The 21,835-nt window shown below is 44.9% G+C and overlaps 1 protein-coding gene across 3 annotated transcripts in view; it reads right to left on the bottom strand.

Moving 5' to 3' along the window:
- Window positions 1–9,425: 9,425 nt before the first annotated feature.
- The window catches only part of LOC110513904 (acyl-CoA desaturase-like), a 29,907-nt gene continuing 17,497 nt past the window's right edge, over window positions 9,426–21,835 (bottom strand). For all 3 annotated transcript variants that reach the window (XM_036960211.1, XM_036960210.1, XM_036960209.1), the window contains exons 4-6: window positions 16,973–17,178; window positions 11,588–11,820; window positions 9,426–10,677 (exon numbers count right to left, since the gene is read on the bottom strand). In XM_036960211.1, coding sequence (XP_036816106.1) covers window positions 10,472–10,677; window positions 11,588–11,820; window positions 16,973–17,178 — 645 coding nt within the window. In that variant the 3' untranslated portion in view covers window positions 9,426–10,471. The remainder of the gene's footprint in view (window positions 10,678–11,587; window positions 11,821–16,972; window positions 17,179–21,835) is intronic.

Genomic DNA, 21,835 nt, shown 5'->3' with positions numbered 1-21,835 from the left:
CACTGTGACTGACCTAAACTTAAGCTTAAGCTTTGACTATGTACAGACTCAGTGAGCATAGCCTTGCTATTGAGAAAGGCCGCCGTAGGCAGACATGGCTCTCAAGAGAAGACAGGCTATGTGCTCACTGCCCACAAAATGAGGTGGAAACTGAGCTGCACTTCCGAACCAACTGCCAAATGTATGACCATATTTTTTATTTTATTTCTTTACCTTTATTTAACTAGGCAAGTCAGTCACATATTACACAGACCCACAAAGAATTTGAAAACTCCCATATCTATTGGGTGAAATACCAGTTTACCATCACAGCAGCAAGAAAAGGGCAACCAGTGAAGAACAAACACCATTGTAAATACAACCCATATTTATTTTTTATTCATTTTCCCTTTTGCATTCGTTGCAACACTTTATATAGACATAATATGACATTTGAAATGTCTTTATTTCCTTTGGAACTTTTTGCGAGTGTAATGTTTACTGTTCATTTTATATTATTTATTTCACTTTTGTTTATTATCTATTTCACTTGCTTTGACAATAAAGCCCTTTGAATTGAATTGCCCTTATGGGGCCCCATGATTGAGCCAGATGGTGTTTTAAGTGGAATCAAATCTCATTGAAGTACGGCTACGTACCGTTTTATCGCAGTTCCAGCAAAATGCTTATGTATCTAGTTCAAACAGTGCAGTAATATCTAGCAATACAAAATAACAATACGCACATAATCCAAAGGTTTAATAATAATAATAAAGAACAAGATATTAAGACGTCAGAATGAGCCAGAGGTGGCACCACGTGTGGAAAAATGAGTTAGTGTCTTTTTTCGGGCCTGGAGTTTTTCCTGATCTCATGACCTGGTCTCTCTGCTGTCTCCTGTAGTCCACGATCAGCTCCTTCCTTGTGTTGAAGTTGAGGGAGAGATAAGCAAACTGACCTGTATATTTGTCTATGGATTTCAACCGGAATCCCTTATTATTACTTTAATAAAATAATACGGGTTGCAGGTTTGAATCCCGGGTCCGATGAGAATTGTCTGGTTGGGATAGCTAACAGAGGCGTGTTGTGAAATCCTAGATACCGTGGTTTAATGTTGGGCTGAAACAGGCAGGTATTCCCAAACTGGGGTACACGCGCAATGCCGTCGGGGGTACGCAAAATAAAAATGTGATTCACATTTAAAATAATAATTATAATATTTTCCAACGGGGCTAAACATTTGGGTGAGTTTTTTTCTCGCCTGAGTAGCCTCGTTTCACTGACCTTTGAAACAGAGGGGAACCACTACTTCAAGGTCTCAGAGCAAGTGGCGTCACCGATTGAAACGCTATTTAGCCCGCACCACCACTAGTTGGTGCGCGCTAAATAGCGTTTCACATCCGTTACACCCCCCCGATGATGGTGGAGCAAAAGCCATGACAGGGAGACATAGTGGAGTCGTAACGCGCGTGCCAGCAGTTGCTCCCGACGCCACTTGGGTACACTGCAGCATCCACGGAGAGGTTCTTGCTGGAAAAGGTGCATGCATACTCATTCATTAGACAGACACACAAAATAGTTTGTTTGGCAGTAGGTCAATGGTTTGCAACATTCAGGTCATTAAAATCCAGACAGAAAATATTTACACAAGAAGCAATCTAATATCACACAGTCAAAACTCTCCGTCGTTTAGTTAAGTTCGATGAAAATGATTAAAATAAAACCTAATATAACTCAAACGGAAAGCATTTGCATTTTTTGCGCAGTCCAGGCAGTGCTGAGAGGGATAGAATACACGACTCAGTTAATTTCCCCTCGTCTTTGACGTGTTGATTGTGCTTTGGCTCATTATCAGGTCTGTTATTATTGTGATTATTATATAATATTTACAACTTTACTTACAGATTAGGCAAAAGGTACAATTGTATTTTTTATTTGACTGGGCATTTGAACAATATATTAATTCATATCAATGTGGCATTTAAATACAGGAACATACAGTATCTTCAACACAGTATATTTCCCACCCGTAGAAAATCTTCTATTTACAGTGCATTACAACATTCCTCGCAAAATGTGTCAAGACTGTTGCTAAGGCAAAATGTGTCAGACTGTTGCCAAGGCAAAATGTGTCAAGACTGTTGCTAAGGCAAAATGTGTCAGACTGTTGCCAAGGCAAAATGTGTCAAGACTGTTGCCAAGGCAAAATGTGTCAAGACTGTTGCCAAGGCAAAATGTGTCAGACTGTTGCTAAGGCAAAATGTGTCAGACTGTTGCTAAGGCAAAATGTGTCAGACTGTTGCCAAGGCAAAATGTGTCAAGACTGTTGCCAAGGCAAAATGTGTCAAGACTGTTGCTAAGGCAAAATGTGCCAGACTGTTGCCAAGGCAAAATGTGTCAGACTGTTGCCAAGGCAAAATGTGTCAGACTGTTGCCAAGGCAAAATGTGTCAAGACTGTTGCTAAGGCAAAATGTGTCAGACTGTTGCTAAGGCAAAATGTGTCAGACTGTTGCCAAGGCAAAATGTGTCAGACTGTTGCCAAGGCAAAATGTGTCAAGACTGTTGCTAAGGCAAAATGTGTCAAGACTGTTGCTAAGGCAAAATGTGTCAGACTGTTGCTAAGGCAAAATGTGTCAGACTGTTGCTAAGGCAAAATGTGTCAGACTGTTGCTAAGGCATTTCAAGAATACTGGAAAAAAATAACTGCACTGCAAAACAGTAGAGCAACAACAATTCATTTAATTATACATTTATTGAAAATATCTCTGAATTTTACTTCAGAATATATTTCACATTTTACATGTACCAGAACATAAGAATGATAACAGTTTTGCTTCCCTCAACATGACAGAATTAACAATATTTATTTTTGGGATTGTTGAATAATACTGCAAGAGAAGTATTTGAATGACTCGTTGTAATAATTTGCAGTTCAGTAAAACTCTACAATTAGTTCTCAGTAGCATTTCACATTAAAGTATTCTGTCCCCAGATCAACGTGTGCTGTATATCCAACTCCTACAGCTGTTTCGATGTACAGCACAAACCCATCCGGAACTGAGACCAGGCTAACATGAAAGCCCCTTTTTTTGTTCAAAAGTTCCATGCAGATGTCATGTCCTGTCTCTGTACCTCCTTCAGGTTGGCACGTCTATCGGACTCAGCCATGGTCCACTAAAGTGCATTAAATACAGTAAACCACCAATTCATTCATATCTGATGGAACTAAAACACTTAGATCTGCATTGTGGTACGTGTCATTTCTGCCTTTCACGGCCTTTGGCTGTTTTTAACCAGACTAAATGGGATGTGAACACAGAAAGGATCAGGAATGGATTAAAGTAATCATAAGGCATTGGGCAGTAGTAGAGTATCCTGACTCAGTCTTTTTAAGTACAGTCAACAATGTGATTTCCTGTGTTTTATATATATATATCCTTTTAGTGGTAAGAGCTGTTTGAAAAGACTGCCTGAAATTTCAGCCTGTTTTGGTGAGAGGGAGTTTTGGCCTCACATGGTGACATCACCATGTGGTAAATGAGTTAATATAGACCAATAAGAAAGAGAGTTCCAGACCTCTCTGCCAATAACAGCTCGTCTTCAGTTTCCCCCTCCTCACTCAGAACCACTCCCAGACAGTTCAAGCTAAACACTTGCTTGAGAAATTGCTTTTTGCTACAAAGCTATTTTTCTTTTTGACCATATTAATTGAAAACAATCACACTAAGGTAGTTAAATTGTTACCCAGAAATGCTAGACATTGCGATAAAAATAGCTGCTTTCGACCTTTAAAATGGTTTAAAAAGGTGCTCAAATAATTCATTTTATTAAGGAAAAAAGTACTTAAAGCAATACATTTTCATGCCATTTTCTTTCAGTAAATGAAAACCACAAATGGCGAAAAAAATACACAATAAATGCTTACAGAACATTTTGTCAAGCTAACATACAAATAGAATCTTTCAAGTTGAATGAAAAGTAACTCCCCTATTGAACAAGGTCCTAAGTCACAATCTGAGCCTCTGTAGAACATCCAAACAGCCCCTGGATCTTCTATCGACCAAATAACACCTGGGCCTCACTGCATGGTGTTACTTCCTTACTGAGACAAACACATCACAGAGAATGCATCCGTGTCAATGTTATCGTTTGCATGCTATACGACTGTCTCAGGTAACAACTAATTGACTTTATGTAGCTAGTGTCAGGGAAATCAGGGCAGTTGTTTAGGTTATGACAAAGACCACACTTTTAAGCGTTGGCCCAGTAACCGAAAGGTCACTGGTTCGAATCCCAGAGCTGACTAGGTGAAAAAAAAAAAAAAATGCCGATGTGCCCTTGAGCAAGGCACTTAACCCTAATTGCTCCTGTAAGTTGCTCTGGATAAGAGCCGTCTGCTAAATGTCTGAAAAAGTTTTAAAATCTTGTACAATCTTATGACCTAAGTAGCTTGCTAAACAGCATTATCCAGCTACAAGCGGCTAATAACGTCTCTATGGTAAGGCTGCACTAACTAGACATGTCCAACCAATGGCACATTATGGGCACATAGAGGTAACTGGCAAAATAAAAACAACACCAATATCGTCTCAATAGAACACTGGCCCACCACCAGCCAGAACAGCTTCACCTTGGCATAGATTCTACACGTGTCTGGAACTCTGTTGGGAGGGCTTGCGACACCATTATTCCAGGAGAAATTCCACCAGTTGGTGTTTTGGTGGCGGCGGTGTAAAACGCCGTCTCAGGGCGCCGCTTCAGAATCTCCCGTAAAGTGTTCAATTGGGTTGAGATCTGGTGACTGAGACGGTACATGATTTACATCGTATTCATGCTTATCAAACCACTCGTGCCCTGTGGATGGGGGGCATTGTCATCTTATGGGGACATAGCCATGGTAACCGTAATAAATGGCCTGCCCAGCCATTTGTATGCATGACCCTAAGCATTATGGGATGTTAATTGTTTAATTAACTCAGGAAACCACACCTGTGTGGAAGCACCTGCTTCAATACACTTTGTATCCCTCATTTACTCCAGTGGTATTATTTTAGATTTATTATCAAATATTACGAGAAAATCCACTAACATTTTCATGCTATGGCAGAGAGGAAGATATGGAAGAAATGTACCGTAAAGTAGTTGGTGAATGTTTTAAACTAAATGTGGATTAACTCCTTATTTAACTGTGTTCTCAATAAGTTAAATATTATGATACTGGGGATACTGGGGCAGGTAGCCTAGTGGTTATAGCAGGTAGCCTAGTGGTTAGTAACTGAAAGGTTGCTAGATCAAATCCCCGAGCTGACAAGGTAAAAATCTATCGTTCTGCCCCTGAACAGGCAGTTAACCCACTGTTCCTAGACCAGTTAACCAACTGTTCCTAGACCAGTCAACCCACTGTTCCTAGACCAGTTAACCCACTGTTCCTAGACCAGTTTAACCCACTGTTCCTAGACCAGTTAACCCACTGTTCCTGGACCAGTTTAACCCACTGTTCCTAGACCAGTTAACCCACTGTTCCTAGACCAGTTAACCCACTGTTCCTAGACCAGTTAACCCACTGTTCCTAGACCAGTTAACCCACTGTTCCTAGACCAGTTAACCCACTGTTCCTAGACCAGTTAACCCCACTGTTCCTAGACCAGTTAACCTCACTGTTCCTAGACCAGTTAACCCACTGTTCCTAGACCAGTTAACCCAATGTTCCTAGACCAGTTAACCAACTGTTCCTAGACCAGTCAACCCACTGTTCCTAGACCAGTTAACCCACTGTTCCTAGACCAGTTAACCCACTGTTCCTAGACCAGTTAACCCACTGTTCCTAGACCAGTTTAACCCACTGTTCCTAGACCAGTTAACCCACTGTTCCTGGACCAGTTTAACCCACTGTTCCTAGACCAGTTAACCCACTGTTCCTAGACCAGTTAACCCACTGTTCCTAGACCAGTTAACCCACTGTTCCTAGACCAGTTAACCCACTGTTCCTAGACCAGTTAACCCACTGTTCCTAGACCAGTTAACCCACTGTTCCTAGACCAGTTAACCCCACTGTTCCTAGACCAGTTAACCTCACTGTTCCTAGACCAGTTAACCCACTGTTCCTAGGCCAGTTAACCCACTGTTCCTAGGCCAGTTAACCCACTGTTCCTAGACCAGTTAACCCACTGTTCCTAGACCAGTTAACCCACTGTTCCTAGACCAGTTAACCCACTGTTCCTAGACCAGTTAACCCACTGTTCCTAGACCAGTTAACCCACTGTTCCTAGACCAGTTAACCCACTGTTCCTAGACCAGTTAACCCACTGTTCCTAGACCAGTTAACCCACTGTTCCTAGACCAGTTAACCCACTGTTCCTAGGCCAGTTAACCCACTGTTCCTAGACCAGTTAACCCACTGTTCCTAGACCAGTTAACCCACTGTTCCTAGACCAGTTAACCCACTGTTCCTAGACCAGTTAACCCACTGTTCCTAGACCAGTTAACCCACTATTCCTAGACCAGTTAACCCACTGTTCCTAGACCAGTTAACCTCACTGTTCCTAGACCAGTTAACCCCCTGTTCCTAGACCAGTTAACCCCCTGCTCCTAGACCAGTTAACCCACTGTTCCTAGACCAGTTAACTCACTGTTCCTAGACCAGTTAACCCACTGTTCCTAGACCAGTTAACTCACTGTTCCTAGACCAGTTAACCCACTGTTCCTAGGCCAGTTAACCCACTGTTCCTAGGCCAGTTAACCCACTGTTCCTAGACCAGTTAACCCACTGTTCCTAGACCAGTTAACCCACTGTTCCTAGACCAGTTAACCCACTGTTCCTAGACCAGTTAACCCACTGTTCCTAGACCAGTTAACCCACTGTTCCTAGACCAGTTAACCCACTGTTCCTAGACCAGTTAACCCACTGTTCCTAGACCAGTTAACCCACTGTTCCTAGGCCAGTTAACCCACTGTTCCTAGACCAGTTAACCCACTGTTCCTAGACCAGTTAACCCACTGTTCCTAGACCAGTTAACCCACTGTTCCTAGACCAGTTAACCCACTATTCCTAGACCAGTTAACCCACTGTTCCTAGACCAGTTTAACCCACTGTTCCTAGACCAGTTAACCCACTGTTCCTAGACCAGTTAACCCACTGTTCCTAGACCAGTTAACCCACTGTTCCTAGACCAGTTAACCCACTGTTCCTAGACCAGTTAACCCACTGTTCCTAGACCAGTTAACCCAATGTTCCTAGACCAGTTAACCCACTGTTCCTAGACCAGTTAACCTCACTGTTCCTAGACCAGTTAACCCCCTGTTCCTAGACCAGTTAACCCCCTGCTCCTAGACCAGTTAACCCACTGTTCCTAGACCAGTTAACTCACTGTTCCTAGACCAGTTAACCCACTGTTCCTAGACCAGTTAACTCACTGTTCCTAGACCAGTTAACCCACTGTTCCTAGGCCAGTTAACCCACTGTTCCTAGGCCAGTTAACCCACTGTTCCTAGACCAGTTAACCCACTGTTCCTAGACCAGTTAACCCACTGTTCCTAGACCAGTTAACCCACTGTTCCTAGACCAGTTAACCCACTGTTCCTAGACCAGTTAACCCACTGTTCCTAGACCAGTTAACCCACTGTTCCTAGACCAGTTAACCCACTGTTCCTAGACCAGTTAACCCACTGTTCCTAGGCCAGTTAACCCACTGTTCCTAGACCAGTTAACCCACTGTTCCTAGACCAGTTAACCCACTGTTCCTAGACCAGTTAACCCACTGTTCCTAGACCAGTTAACCCACTATTCCTAGACCAGTTAACCCACTGTTCCTAGACCAGTTTAACCCACTGTTCCTAGACCAGTTAACCCACTGTTCCTAGACCAGTTAACCCACTGTTCCTAGACCAGTTAACCCACTGTTCCTAGACCAGTTAACCCACTGTTCCTAGACCAGTTAACCCACTGTTCCTAGACCAGTTAACCCACTGTTCCTAGACCAGTTAACCCACTGTTCCCGAGACCGTCATTAAAAATGAAAAATGTATTATTTAACTGACTTGCCTGGTTAAATAAAGGGAAAAATAAATACCGCAGGTCCCTCTTCAGGGATTCAGAAGTACATTTTATGGCCATAATCCTAACAACTACATTTTACATTCACCTTTTACTAGTTTACGTTTTATCAACAAATCATTTTTTATTGAGTTGTCTTTTTGTCAATGCAATTCAAAAGTGCTGTAGACTACAAATAGCTTGTGAAAAGAGTACACACAGCCTACAGTAGAATGGCCATGGCATAGACAGAGAACTGTTTCATATTCATGGCCGGATTACCAACTGGGAAATTAGCTTTAAAACGGAACATTTTTTATCTCTGCCCCATGGCAAAATGTGTACAATTGCAGGAAGTTAGCTTTAAAAAATGTCTTGCTCCACTGCCATGAGGGGAGGGGAAGGAGGGGGGGGGGGGGCAGATGTGGTTTGTCAGCCCTGCTTCTATAAGAAACAGCACATAAAAAAATATTTTTTTTACTATATATGTTTTTTTTGTATAGCTCTAACCTGGTTGACAATCTAGTGAGGGGGAGCATGTATTCTTCATTTGTTTTCTAAGATGTATAAAATCTCTTTTTGTGACAGTACCGCCATGCCTGTGCTTTATCCATTTCCCCTGCGACCCCTCTCATTTATCCAGTTGCACTGCGACCCCTCTCATTTATCCAGTTCCACTGTGACCCCTCTCATTTATCCAGTTCCACTGCGACCCCTCTCATTTATCCAGTTCCCCTGCGACCCCTCTCATTTATCCAGTTCCCCTGTGACCCCTCTCATTTATCCAGTTCCCCTGCGACCCCTCTCATTTACCCAGTTCCACTGCGACCCCTCTCATTTATCCAGTTGCACTGCGACCCCTCTCATTTATCCAGTTCCCCTGTGACCCCTCTCATTTATCCAGTTCCCCTGCGACCCCTCTCATTTATCCAGTTCCACTGTGACCCTCTCATTTATCCAGTTCCCCTGCGACCCCTCTCATTTATCCAGTTCCCCTGCGACCCCTCTCATTTATCCAGTTCCCCTGTGACCCCTCTCATTTATCCAGTTCCCCTGTGACCCCTCTCATTTACCCAGTTCCCCTGTGACCCCTCTCATTTATCCAGTTCCCCTGTGACCCCTCTCATTTATCCAGTTCCCCTGTGACCCCTCTCATTTACCCAGTTCCCCTGTGACCCCTCTCAGTAAAGTAAGACTCCTTCCGCATCATTTAAACACTGTGCTGTAAACTGTAACAATGTTGAATAACAACCAAGTCAGTTGAAACCTAATAAATCTCATATACTCTATGAAATGGAACATGGTTTTCCACATTTCAGGACTCTATTTCTTATTAATATCCAGTAAATCATTGAGTATTAAAGTAACTTCCAGATTTTTATGAAATATGAAATAGTTTTCCTTCCAATTTAAAAAAAAAATGAAGCAGCTTTTCTGTGTTGGAATGGTGTGGGCGTATCTACCGGTCAGTAAAAATATTCATGTGAGTAAACCGCTGATAGGCCAGCACTTCATACTCTATGAGGAAATAGCAAGGCTTTTTTAAACCGTCTGTTTGAGATATAACTTTGAAGTTTGAGTTTTTGAAGTGTTTTTTTGTCTTCTCTTCCTCCCAATTTATGTTTTTGTCCACAAATACAAGTCTAGGACGAGTCCGCAACATTCTTTGGGTTTGAGTAAACAGAACATGACCTTTTAAAAAGTGAGACTTTCACTGGACAGTTACTTTAAGAATATAAAAGTATCTGTGTTGGTTGCACGACCCACATTACATGAAAGCTATGGACACAACTGACAGCTTCACTTCAAGACGGGAGATTTAAAAGGTGTCACAACAAACAAGTTTAAAATGTTTCTTTTTTTTTAAAAAGCTTTCTTATTTTTCAAATCTCTCCTTTAATATTTGACAGTAATATTAAAGAGAAACTGTGGATTGATTGCCTTTGCAACATCAATGTAACATTACAGCAGAAGAAGCATTCACAGCTCATGGACACCTCCTCCAGCCTACTGAGGGAGGCTCGACCAATGGCAGCATGAGGGAGGCTCGACCAATGGCAGCATGAGGGAGGCTCGACCAATGGCAGCATGAGGGAGGCTCGACCAATGGCAGCAGGAGGGAGGCTCGACCAATGGCAGCATACCAGCTTTGGCAACAGACAGATTTGTACCATTTCACACAACAGACTATTTGCTGCAGCGAAGAAGAAATGAAACAGTATAACGTAAAGTTGATTAAAGTCCTTATTTTAAAAGCTAACATGAATCTTTAAGAACTCTTTAGGAAACGCGTAAAAAGCTCACAAAGGAGAAGAGTGAAGCTGTGACTGTAGCTACAAGATAGAGAAGCATCTCTCAAAATTACACTGCAAACTAAACTTCTGTCGGTTTTATATCTTATGTATTTTTTATTAGATTGGTTTTGTTTTGGAGATTTTTTGAGATTGGGGGAAAACCTCCTAGCCACTCCGGTTCCGGGTGCTTCCGTCCCCAGTGCGCTGAGCCCGGGCCAGCACTACTTCAGGGGACACTCTCTTGCGGTCCTTTGCCAGGCCGAGGAAACACATCAAGTCGATGAAACAGGTGGTCAGGTTCAGTTTGCAGCCAAACTCACTTGATGCGTAATCATATGGGAAGGTGTGGTGATAGTTATGAAACCCCTCACCTGAAAGTGACAGGAAACCACAGTCAGGGTAACCGTTGGCCGTTATTTACACACAATCATACATTCAACATACCTTGTAAGATGTGAACACCCACACATGGTTTGATATAGAGCTACTATAAATATTATTTTCTGTCAACTCAAAAAAACCTAAAATTCATGGTCTGCATAAACTTGCTCTTCATCGACAATGAACAACCAATCCCCTTTGGATCTCTTTGACAAACAAGTTAAACACATATCACATGTTCAATATCACCCAGGAAGGTAATTACAAGCACAGAAGTCAACGCTCGTTCTGTTAGGCTACTGTTCTGCGATAATTGTGTAGTATAGAGTCAGTTATTTATTTATTTACCCCGTTTTCTCCCCAATTTCATGGTATCCAATTGGTAGTTAACAGTCTTGTCTCATCGCTGCAACTCCTGTACGGACTCAGGAGAGACGAAGGTCGAGAGCCGTGCGTCCTCCGAAACACAACCCGGCCCCAAGCCGCACTGCTTCTTGACACAACGGCTACTTAACCCGGAAGCGAGTCGCACCAATGTGTCGGAGGAAACGCCGTACACCTGGTGACCGTGCCAGCGTGCACTGCGCCCGGTCCGGCCCGCCACAGGAGTCGCTAGTGCGTGACGGGACAAGGACATCTCTGCCGACCAAACCCTCCCCTAACCCAGACGACGCTGGGCCAATTGTGCGCTGCCCCATGGGTCTCCCGGTCGCGACAGAGCCTGGACTCGAAACCAGAATCTCTAGCGGCACAGCTAGCAATGCGAGGCAGTGCCTTAGACCACTGCGCCACTCAGGAGACCCCAGTATAGTCATCTACGATATAACTACCATGTTATAAAGGAGCGACTTAATGAAAGATCTTAAGATCTTTTAAAATGGCAAGAGGTAGCTAACATACCTATGGCACTAAGGGTGACAAACTTGTTCTCTCTGGGGTTGATGTTGGTGTCGTAGGGCCGGTTTCCCCACATGTGGGCAGCACTGTTGACCAGCCAGGTAGCGTTCAGAACCAGGGTGTACCTCAGCAGACCCGGCACGAAGTAGCCCAGCCACAGGCTCTCTCCCCACAGGCACCAAGGAACAAACATGGGGATGGAGAAGCACATCAGCACCACTGACATCTTGTAATATCTGTGGAGAAGACCAGAGACATATCCTCTATGACATCTTGTAATACCCGTGGAGAAGACCAGAGACATATCCTCTATGACATCTTGAAATACCCGTGGAGAAGACCAGAGACATATCCTCTATGACATCTTGTAATACCCGTGGAGAAGACCTGAGAACAGAGACATATCCTCTATGACATCTTGTAATACCTGTGTAGAAGACCAGAGACATATACTCTATGACATCTTGTAATACCTGTGGAGAAGACCAGAGACATATCCTCTATGACATCTTGTAATACCTGTGGAGAAGACCAGAGACATATCCTCTATGACATCTTGTAATACCTGTGGAGAAGACCAGAGACATATCCTCTATGACATCTTGAAATACCCGTGGAGAAGACCAGAGACATATCCTCTATGACATCTTGTAATACCTGTGGAGAGGACCAGAGAACAGAGACATATCCTCTATGACATCTTGTAATACCTGTGGAGAAGACCAGAGACATATCCTCTATGACATCTTGTAATACCTGTGGAGAAGACCAGAGACATATCCTCTATGACATCTTGTAATACCTGTGGTACGGAGGCAGCAACAGAAGATACATGTCTATTCAAACTGTCAGTGTAACAGCAGTTACTCTCCGTGGGGTCTGGCAACATGAAGGCAGTTATACAAAAAACATCACAATACAGTCATAACAGATTTCACAATACACTGAGTGTGTGCCCTCAGGCCCCTACTCCACTACCACATATCTACAACACACTGAGTGTGTGCCCTCAGGCCCCTACTCCACTACCACATATCTACAACACACTGAGTGTGTGCCCTCAGGCCCCTACTCCACTACCACATATCTACAACACACTGAGTGTGTGCCCTCAGGCCCCTACTCCACTACCACATATCTACAACACACTGAGTGTGTGCCCTCAGGCCCCTACTCCACTACCACATATCTACAACACACTGAGTGTGTGCCCTCAGGCCCCTACTCCACTACCACATATCTACAACACACTGAGTGTGTGCCCTCAGGCCCCTACTCCACTACCACATATCTACAACACACTGAGTGTGTGCCCTCAGGCCCCTACTCCACTACCACATATCTACAACACACTGAGTGTGTGCCCTCAGGCCCCTACTCCACTACCACATATCTACAACACACTGAGTGTGTGCCCTCAGGCCCCTACTCCACTACCACATATCTACAACACACTGAGTGTGTGCCCTCAGGCCCCTACTCCACTACCACATATCTACAACACACTGAGTGTGTGCCCTCAGGCCCCTACTCCACTACCACATATCTACAACACACTGAGTGTGTGCCCTCAGGCCCCTACTCCACTACCACATATCTACAACACACTGAGTGTGTGCCCTCAGGCCCCTACTCCACTACCACATATCTACAACACACTGAGTGTGTGCCCTCAGGCCCCTACTCCACTACCACATATCTACAACACACTGAGTGTGTGCCCTCAGGCCCCTACTCCACTACCACATATCTACAACACACTGAGTGTGTGCCCTCAGGCCCCTACTCCACTACCACATATCTACAACACACTGAGTGTGTGCCCTCAGGCCCCTACTCCACTACCACATATCTACAACACACTGAGTGTGTGCCCTCAGGCCCCTACTCCACTACCACATATCTACAACACACTGAGTGTGTGCCCTCAGGCCCCTACTCCACTACCACATATCTACAACACACTGAGTGTGTGCCCTCAGGCCCCTACTCCACTACCACATATCTACAACACACTGAGTGTGTGCCCTCAGGCCCCTACTCCACTACCACATATCTACAACACACTGAGTGTGTGCCCTCAGGCCCCTACTCCACTACCACATATCTACAACACACTGAGTGTGTGCCCTCAGGCCCCTACTCCACTACCACATATCTACAACACACTGAGTGTGTGCCCTCAGGCCCCTACTCCACTACCACATATCTACAACACACTGAGTGTGTGCCCTCAGGCCCCTACTCCACTACCACATATCTACAACACACTGAGTGTGTGCCCTCAGGCCCCTACTCCACTACCACATATCTACAACACACTGAGTGTGTGCCCTCAGGCCCCTACTCCACTACCACATATCTACAACACACTGAGTGTGTGCCCTCAGGCCCCTACTCCACTACCACATATCTACAACACACTGAGTGTGTGCCCTCAGGCCCCTACTCCACTACCACATATCTACAACACACTGAGTGTGTGCCCTCAGGCCCCTACTCCACTACCACATATCTACAACACACTGAGTGTGTGCCCTCAGGCCCCTACTCCACTACCACATATCTACAACACACTGAGTGTGTGCCCTCAGGCCCCTACTCCACTACCACATATCTACAACACACTGAGTGTGTGCCCTCAGGCCCCTACTCCACTACCACATATCTACAACACACTGAGTGTGTGCCCTCAGGCCCCTACTCCACTACCACATATCTACAACACACTGAGTGTGTGCCCTCAGGCCCCTACTCCACTACCACATATCTACAACACACTGAGTGTGTGCCCTCAGGCCCCTACTCCACTACCACATATCTACAATACAAAATCCATGTGTACGTGTGTATGTTATCATGGCGTGTATATATCCATGTATCTGTGAAGATAGACTGACAGTCTAACAGACTTCTCTGTACAGAACCCAACACAGCAGATAGACTATCAGTCTGGCAGACCTCTCTCTCTACAGGACCCAACACAGCAGATAGACTATCAGTCTGGCAGACCTCTCTCTCTACAGGACCCAACACAGCAGATAGACTATCAGTCTAACAGACCTCTCTCTACAGAACCCAACACAGCAGATAGACTATCAGTCTGGCAGACCTCTCTCTACAGGACCCAACACAGCAGATAGACCTCTCTCTACAAGGCCCAACACAGCAGATAGACTTTCAGTCTAACAGACCTCTCTATACAGAACCCAACACAGCAGATAGACTGATAGTCTAACAGACCTCTCTGTACAGAACCCAACACAGCAGATAGACTGATAGTCTAACAGACCTCTCTGTACAGAACCCAACACAGTAACACCGTCTCGGCTGGCAGCCTCTTCTTTGACAGATGATCACATTATTCCGTTACAAATACACAACATGCCATGAGGATATGGACGTTCCAGGTCTCCATTGTTAAGAGGCTTCTCCAACCTTCTGAGTCATACTGGTGATCTAACTATGAACAGGACAGGTTTAGTGGGGAGTCATACTGGTGATCTAACTATGAACAGGACAGGTTTAGTGGGGAGTCATACTGGTGATCTAACTATGAACAGGACAGGTTTAGTGGGGAGTCATACTGGTGATCTAACTATGAACAGGACAGGTTTAGTGGGGAGTCATACTGGTGATCTAACTATGAACAGGACAGGTTTAGTGGGGAGTCATACTGGTGATCTAACTATGAACAGGACAGGTTTAGTGGGGAGTCATACTGGTGATCTAACTATGAACAGGACAGGTTTAGTGGTGATCTAACTATGAACAGGACAGGTTTAGTGGGGATCTAACTATGAACAGGACAGGTTTAGTGGGGAGTCATACTGGTGATCTAACTATGAACAGGACAGGTTTAGTGGGGAGTCATACTGGTGATCTAACTATGAACAGGACAGGTTTAGTGGGGAGTCATACTGGTGATCTAACTATGAACAGGACAGGTTTAGTGGTGATCTAACTATGAACAGGACAGGTTTAGTGGGGAGTCATACTGGTGATCTAACTATGAACAGGACAGGTTTAGTGGGGAGTCATACTGGTGATCTAACTATGAACAGGACAGGTTTAGTGGTGATCTAACTATGAACAGGACAGGTTTAGTGGTGATCTAACTATGAACAGGACAGGTTTAGTGGGGAGTCATACTGGTGATCTAACTATGAACAGGACAGGTTTAGTGGGGAGTCATACTGGTGATCTAACTATGAACAGGACAGGTTTAGTGGGGAGTCATACTGGTGATCTAACTATGAACAGGACAGGTTTAGTGGTGATCTAACTATGAACAGGACAGGTTTAGTGGGGAGTCATACTGGTGATCTAACTATGAACAGGACAGGTTTAGTGGGGAGTCATACTGGTGATCTAACTATGAACAGGACAGGTTTAGTGGGGAGTCATACTGGTGATCTAAATATGAACAGGACAGGTTTAGTGGGGAGTCATACTGGTGATCTAACTATGAACAGGACAGGTTTAGTGGGGAGTCATACTGGTGATCTAACTATGAACAGGACAGGTTTAGTGGGGAGTCATACTGGTGATCTAACTATGAACAGGACAGGTTTAGTGGGGAGTCATACTGGTGATCTAACTATGAACAGGACAGGTTTAGTGGGGAGTCATACTGGTGATCTAACTATGAACAGGACAGGTTTAGTGGGGAGTCATACTGGTGATCTAACTATGAACAGGACAGGTTTAGTGGGGAGTCATACTGGTGATCTAACTATGAACAGGACAGGTTTAGTGGGGAGTCATACTGGTGATCTAACTATGAACAGGACAGGTTTAGTGGGGAGTCATACTGGTGATCTAACTATGAACAGGACAGGTTTAGTGGTGATCTAACTATGAACAGGACAGGTTTAGTGGGGATCTAACTATGAACAGGACAGGTTTAGTGGGGAGTCATACTGGTGATCTAACTATGAACAGGACAGGTTTAGTGGGGAGTCATACTGGTGATCTAACTATGAACAGGACAGGTTTAGTGGGGAGTCATACTGGTGATCTAACTATGAACAGGACAGGTTTAGTGGTGATCTAACTATGAACAGGACAGGTTTAGTGGGGAGTCATACTGGTGATCTAACTATGAACAGGACAGGTTTAGTGGGGAGTCATACTGGTGATCTAACTATGAACAGGACAGGTTTAGTGGTGATCTAACTATGAACAGGACAGGTTTAGTGGTGATCTAACTATGAACAGGACAGGTTTAGTGGTGATCTAACTATGAACAGGACAGGTTTAGTGGTGATCTAACTATGAACAGGACAGGTTTAGTGGTGATCTAACTATGAACAGGACAGGTTTAGTTATGGAAAAAGAGAATTCAAGGAATACGGTTGAAATGGATCGTCAGGAAGGAACACCTACTTCCTCTGGAACATGACGACCTTGTCAGCCTTCAAGTCACTGAGCTCCAGCTTCTTCCCCTTCTCAATGACGTCCGGGTGTTTACGCACCAGGAGCCAACCGATGTGGGCGAAGAAGAACCCTCGGACGGCGTTGTGCGGGTCGGCATCGGTCTCTGAAAACTTGTGGTGAACTCTGTGGTCCCGAGCCCATTCAAAGATATCATTCTGTAGTGGGGGGCACAAAGACAAATACATAAAAAATCAAATCAAATCAAATTTTATTTGTCACATACACATGGTTAGCAGATGTTAATGCGAGTGTAGCGAAATGCTTGTGCTTCTAGTTCCGACAATGCAGTAATAACAAGTAATCTAACTAACAATTCCAAAACTACTGTCTTGTACACAGTGTAAGGGGATAAAGAATATGTACATAAGGATATATGAATGAGTGATGGTACAGAGCAGCATAGGCAAGATACAGTAGATGGTATCGAGTACAGTATGTACAAATGAGATGAGTATGTAAACAAAGTGGCATAGTTTAAAGTGGCTAGTGATACATGTATTACATAAGGATACAGTCGATGATATAGAGTACAGTATATACGTATGCATATGAGATGAATAATGTAGGGTAAGTAACATTATATAAGGTAGCATTGTTTAAAGTGGCTAGTGATATATTTACATCATTTCCCATCAATTCCCATTATTAAAGTGGCTGGAGTTGAGTCAGTGTCAGTGTGTTGGCAGCAGCCACTCAGTGTTAGTGGTGGCTGTTTAACAGTCTGATGGTCTTGAGATAGAAGCTGTTTTTCAGTTTCTCGGTCCCAGCTTTGATGCACCTGTACTGACCTCGCCTTCTGGATGATAGCGGGGTGAACAGGCAGTGGCTCGGGTGGTTGATGTCCTTGATGATCTTTATGGCCTTCCTGTAACATCGGATGCTGTAGGTGTCCTGGAGGGCAGGTAGTTTGCCCCCGGTGATGCGTTGTGCAGACCTCACTACCCTCTGGAGAGCCTTACGGTTGTGGGCGGAGCATTTGCCGTACCAGGCGGTGATACAGCCCGCCAGGATGCTCTTGATTGTGTATCTGTAAAAGTTTGTGAGTGCTTTTGGTGACAAGCCGAATTTCTTCAGCCTCCTGAGGTTGAAGAGGCGCTGCTGCGCCTTCTTCACGATGCTGTCTGTGTGAGTGGACCAATTCAATTTGTCTGTGATGTGTATGCCAAGGAACTTAAAACTTGCTACCCTCTCCACTACTGTTCCATCGATGTGGATAGGGGGGTGTTCCCTCTGCTGTTTCCTGAAGTCCACAATCATCTCCTTAGTTTTGTTGACGTTGAGTGTGAGGTTATTTTCCTGACACCACACTCTGAGGGCCCTCACCTCCTCCCTGTAGGCCGTCTCGTCGTTGTTGGTAATCAAGCCTACCACTGTTGTGTCGTCCGCAAACTTGATGATTGAGTTGGAGGCGTGCGTGGCCACGCAGTCGGGGGTGAACAGGGAGTACAGGAGAGGGCTCAGAACGCACCCTTGTGGGGCCCCAGTGTTGAGGATCAGCGGGGAGGAGATGTTGTTGCCTACCCTCACCACCTGGGGGCGGCCCGTCAGGAAGTCCAGTACCCAGTTGCACAGGGCGGGGTCGAGACCCAGGGTCTCGAGCTTGATGACGAGCTTGGAGGGTACTATGGTGTTGAATGCCGAGCTGTAGTCGATGAACAGCATTCTCACATAGGTATTCCTCTTGTCCAGATGGGTTAGGGCAGTGTGCAGTGTGGTTGAGATTGCATCGTCTGTGGACCTATTTGGGCGGTAAGCAAATTGGAGTGGGTCTAGGGTGTCAGGTAGGGTGGAGGTGATATGGTCCTTGACTAGTCTCTCAAAGCACTTCATGATGACGGATGTGAGTGCTACGGGGCGGTAGTCGTTTAGCTCAGTTACCTTAGCTTTCTTGGGAACAGGAACAATGGTGGCCCTCTTGAAGCATGTGGGAACAGCAGACTGGTATAGGGATTGATTGAATATGTCCGTAAACACACCGGCCAGCTGGTCTGCGCATGCTCTGAGGGCGCGGCTGGGGATGCCGTCTGGGCCTGCAGCCTTGCGAGGGTTAACACGTTTAAATGTCTTACTCACCTCGGCTGCAGTGAAGGAGAGACCGCATGTTTTCGTTGCAGGCCGTGTCAGTGGCACTGTATTGTCCTCAAAGCGGGCAAAAAAGTTATTTAGTCTGCCTGGGAGCAAGACATCCTGGTCCGTGACTGGGCTGGATTTCTTCCTGTAGTCCGTGATTGACTGTAGACCCTGCCACATGCCTCTTGTGTCTGAGCCGTTGAATTGAGATTCTACTTTGTCTCTGTACTGGCGCTTAGCTTGTTTGATAGCCTTGCGGAGGGAATAGCTGCACTGTTTGTATTCGGTCATGTTACCAGACACCTTGCCCTGATTAAAAGCAGTGGTTCGCGCTTTCAGTTTCACACGAATGCTGCCATCAATCCACGGTTTCTGGTTAGGGAATGTTTTAATCGTTGCTATGGGAACGACATCTTCAACGCACGTTCTAATGAACTCGCACACCGAATCAGCGTATTCGTCAATGTTGTTATCTGACGCAATACGAAACATCTCCCAGTCCACGTGATGGAAGCAGTCTTGGAGTGTGGAGTCAGCTTGGTCGGACCAGCGTTGGACAGACCTCAGCGTGGGAGCCTCTTGTTTTAGTTTCTGTCTGTAGGCAGGGATCAACAAAATGGAGTCGTGGTCAGCTTTTCCGAAAGGGGGGCGGGGCAGGGCCTTATATGCGTCGCGGAAGTTAGAGTAACAATGATCCAAGGTCTTTCCTCCCCTGGTTGCGCAATCAATATGCTGATAAAATTTGGGGAGTCTTGTTTTCAGATTAGCCTTGTTAAAATCCCCAGCTACAATGAATGCAGCCTCCGGATAAATCATTTCCAGTTTGCAGAGAGTTAAATAAAGTTCGTTCAGAGCCATCGATGTGTCTGCTTGGGGGGGGATATATACGGCTGTGATTATAATCGAAGAGAATTCTCTTGGTAGATAATGCGGTCTACATTTGATTGTGAGGAATTCTAAATCAGGTGAACAGAAGGATTTGAGTTCCTGTATGTTTCTTTCATCACACCATGTCACGTTGGCCATGAGGCATACGCCCCCGCCCCTCTTCTTACCAGAAAGATGTTTGTTTCTGTCAGCGCGATGAATGGAGAAACCCGTTGGCTGCACCGCTTCGGATAGAGTCTCTCCAGTGAGCCATGTTTCAGTGAAGCAAAGGACGTTACAGTCTCTGATGTCCCTCTGGAATGCTACCCTTGCTCGGATTTCATCAACCTTGTTGTCAAGAGACTGGACATTGGCAAGAAGAATGCTAGGGAGTGGTGCGCGCTGTGCCCGTCTCCGGAGTCTGACCAGAAGACCGCCTCGTTTCCCTCTCTTTCGGAGTCGTTTTTTTGGGTCGCTGCATAGGATCCACTCCGTTGTCCTGTTTGTAAGGCAGAACACAGGGTCCGCGTCGCGAAAAACATATTCTTGGTCGTACTGATGGTGAGTTGACGCTGCTCTTATATTCAGTAGTTCTTCTCGACTGTATGTAATGAAACCTAAGATGACCTGGGGTACTAATGTAAGAAATAATACGTAAAAAAACAAAAAACTGCATAGTTTCCTAGGAACGCGAAGCGAGGCGGCCATCTCTGTCGGCGCCGGAATAATCCATAGAACGGGCCTGATGGCATAATGGGTGGACTTTGCAGCCATTTGGAGTGTACCCATGTCGAGGTCGTTAATATACTGGTTAAGACAGCGGAATAATTACATGAGGAGCGTTCGAAAGGAAACACATTCATTGGTCAGATCAGATCCAATATCCCAAGTGGCAGAGCAGATAGAGACGTAATCTAGCAGAGCTGCAGGGGCAGTGGTCTGGTCCTCACTAGGATAATGACAGTATACACACACACACCGGCAGGGCAGTGGTCTGGTCCTCACTAGGATAATGACAGTATAAACACACACACGGTCAGGGCAGTGGTCTGGTCCTCACTAGGATAATGACAGTATACACACACAGACAGTCAGGACAGTGGTCTGGTCCTCACTAGGATAATGACAGTATACACACACACACAGTCAGGACAGTGGTCTGGTCCTCACTAGGATAATGACAGTATACACACACACACAGTCAGGACAGTGGTCTGGTCCTCACTAGGATAACGAATCGGCACCGCATTCAGTGCCGGTGCCGATTCTACAGGATGAGCATTGAACACGTGACCAGCGGTCGGGACATCAAGTAATAAAAGTGGATGTAGATCATTTGAAAAATGTTTAAATGACCAGAACGACAGTTATTCTGTGTTTACTGAGTAGTCAGCTGAAATTAACTACGATTGTGTTTATTCTCCACATTCATGGCGAACTTTCAGTACGGCTAAAATACACATCCAGTCCTTTTTTTATATCGCTAATCCTGTAGAATCAGCGACGCGACGCTGGTCCAATGAATTTGTTTATTTTCAAACGCTTCTGCATGGAATTATTACATTGGCCGAAACGTTGTTAGCTTCAAACTAGACCAATCCAGGAAATAAAAACAGGAAGTGTACCTTTCAATCTTTGCTGTGTTGTCAACTCAAATTACATGACAAAAATCCATTGCATGTGACATACACAGGGCCTTGGGCAAGTTTTCAGACCCATTCACTTCTTCCAAACGTTTGTTAGGTTAGTTACAGCCTTAATCTAAAATTGATTTGAAAAATAATTATAATCAATCTACACACAATACCCCATAATGACAAAACAAAAATATATATACAGTGTATAGATTTAAAAAAACAAAAACATTTTTGCTAA

Source organism: Oncorhynchus mykiss, chromosome 23 (genome assembly GCF_013265735.2).
Source record: "Oncorhynchus mykiss isolate Arlee chromosome 23, USDA_OmykA_1.1, whole genome shotgun sequence".
Lineage (NCBI taxonomy): Eukaryota > Metazoa > Chordata > Actinopteri > Salmoniformes > Salmonidae > Oncorhynchus > Oncorhynchus mykiss.
The sequence above is the reverse complement of the archived record's forward strand: the minus strand, read 5'-3'. Positions and strand labels throughout refer to the sequence as shown.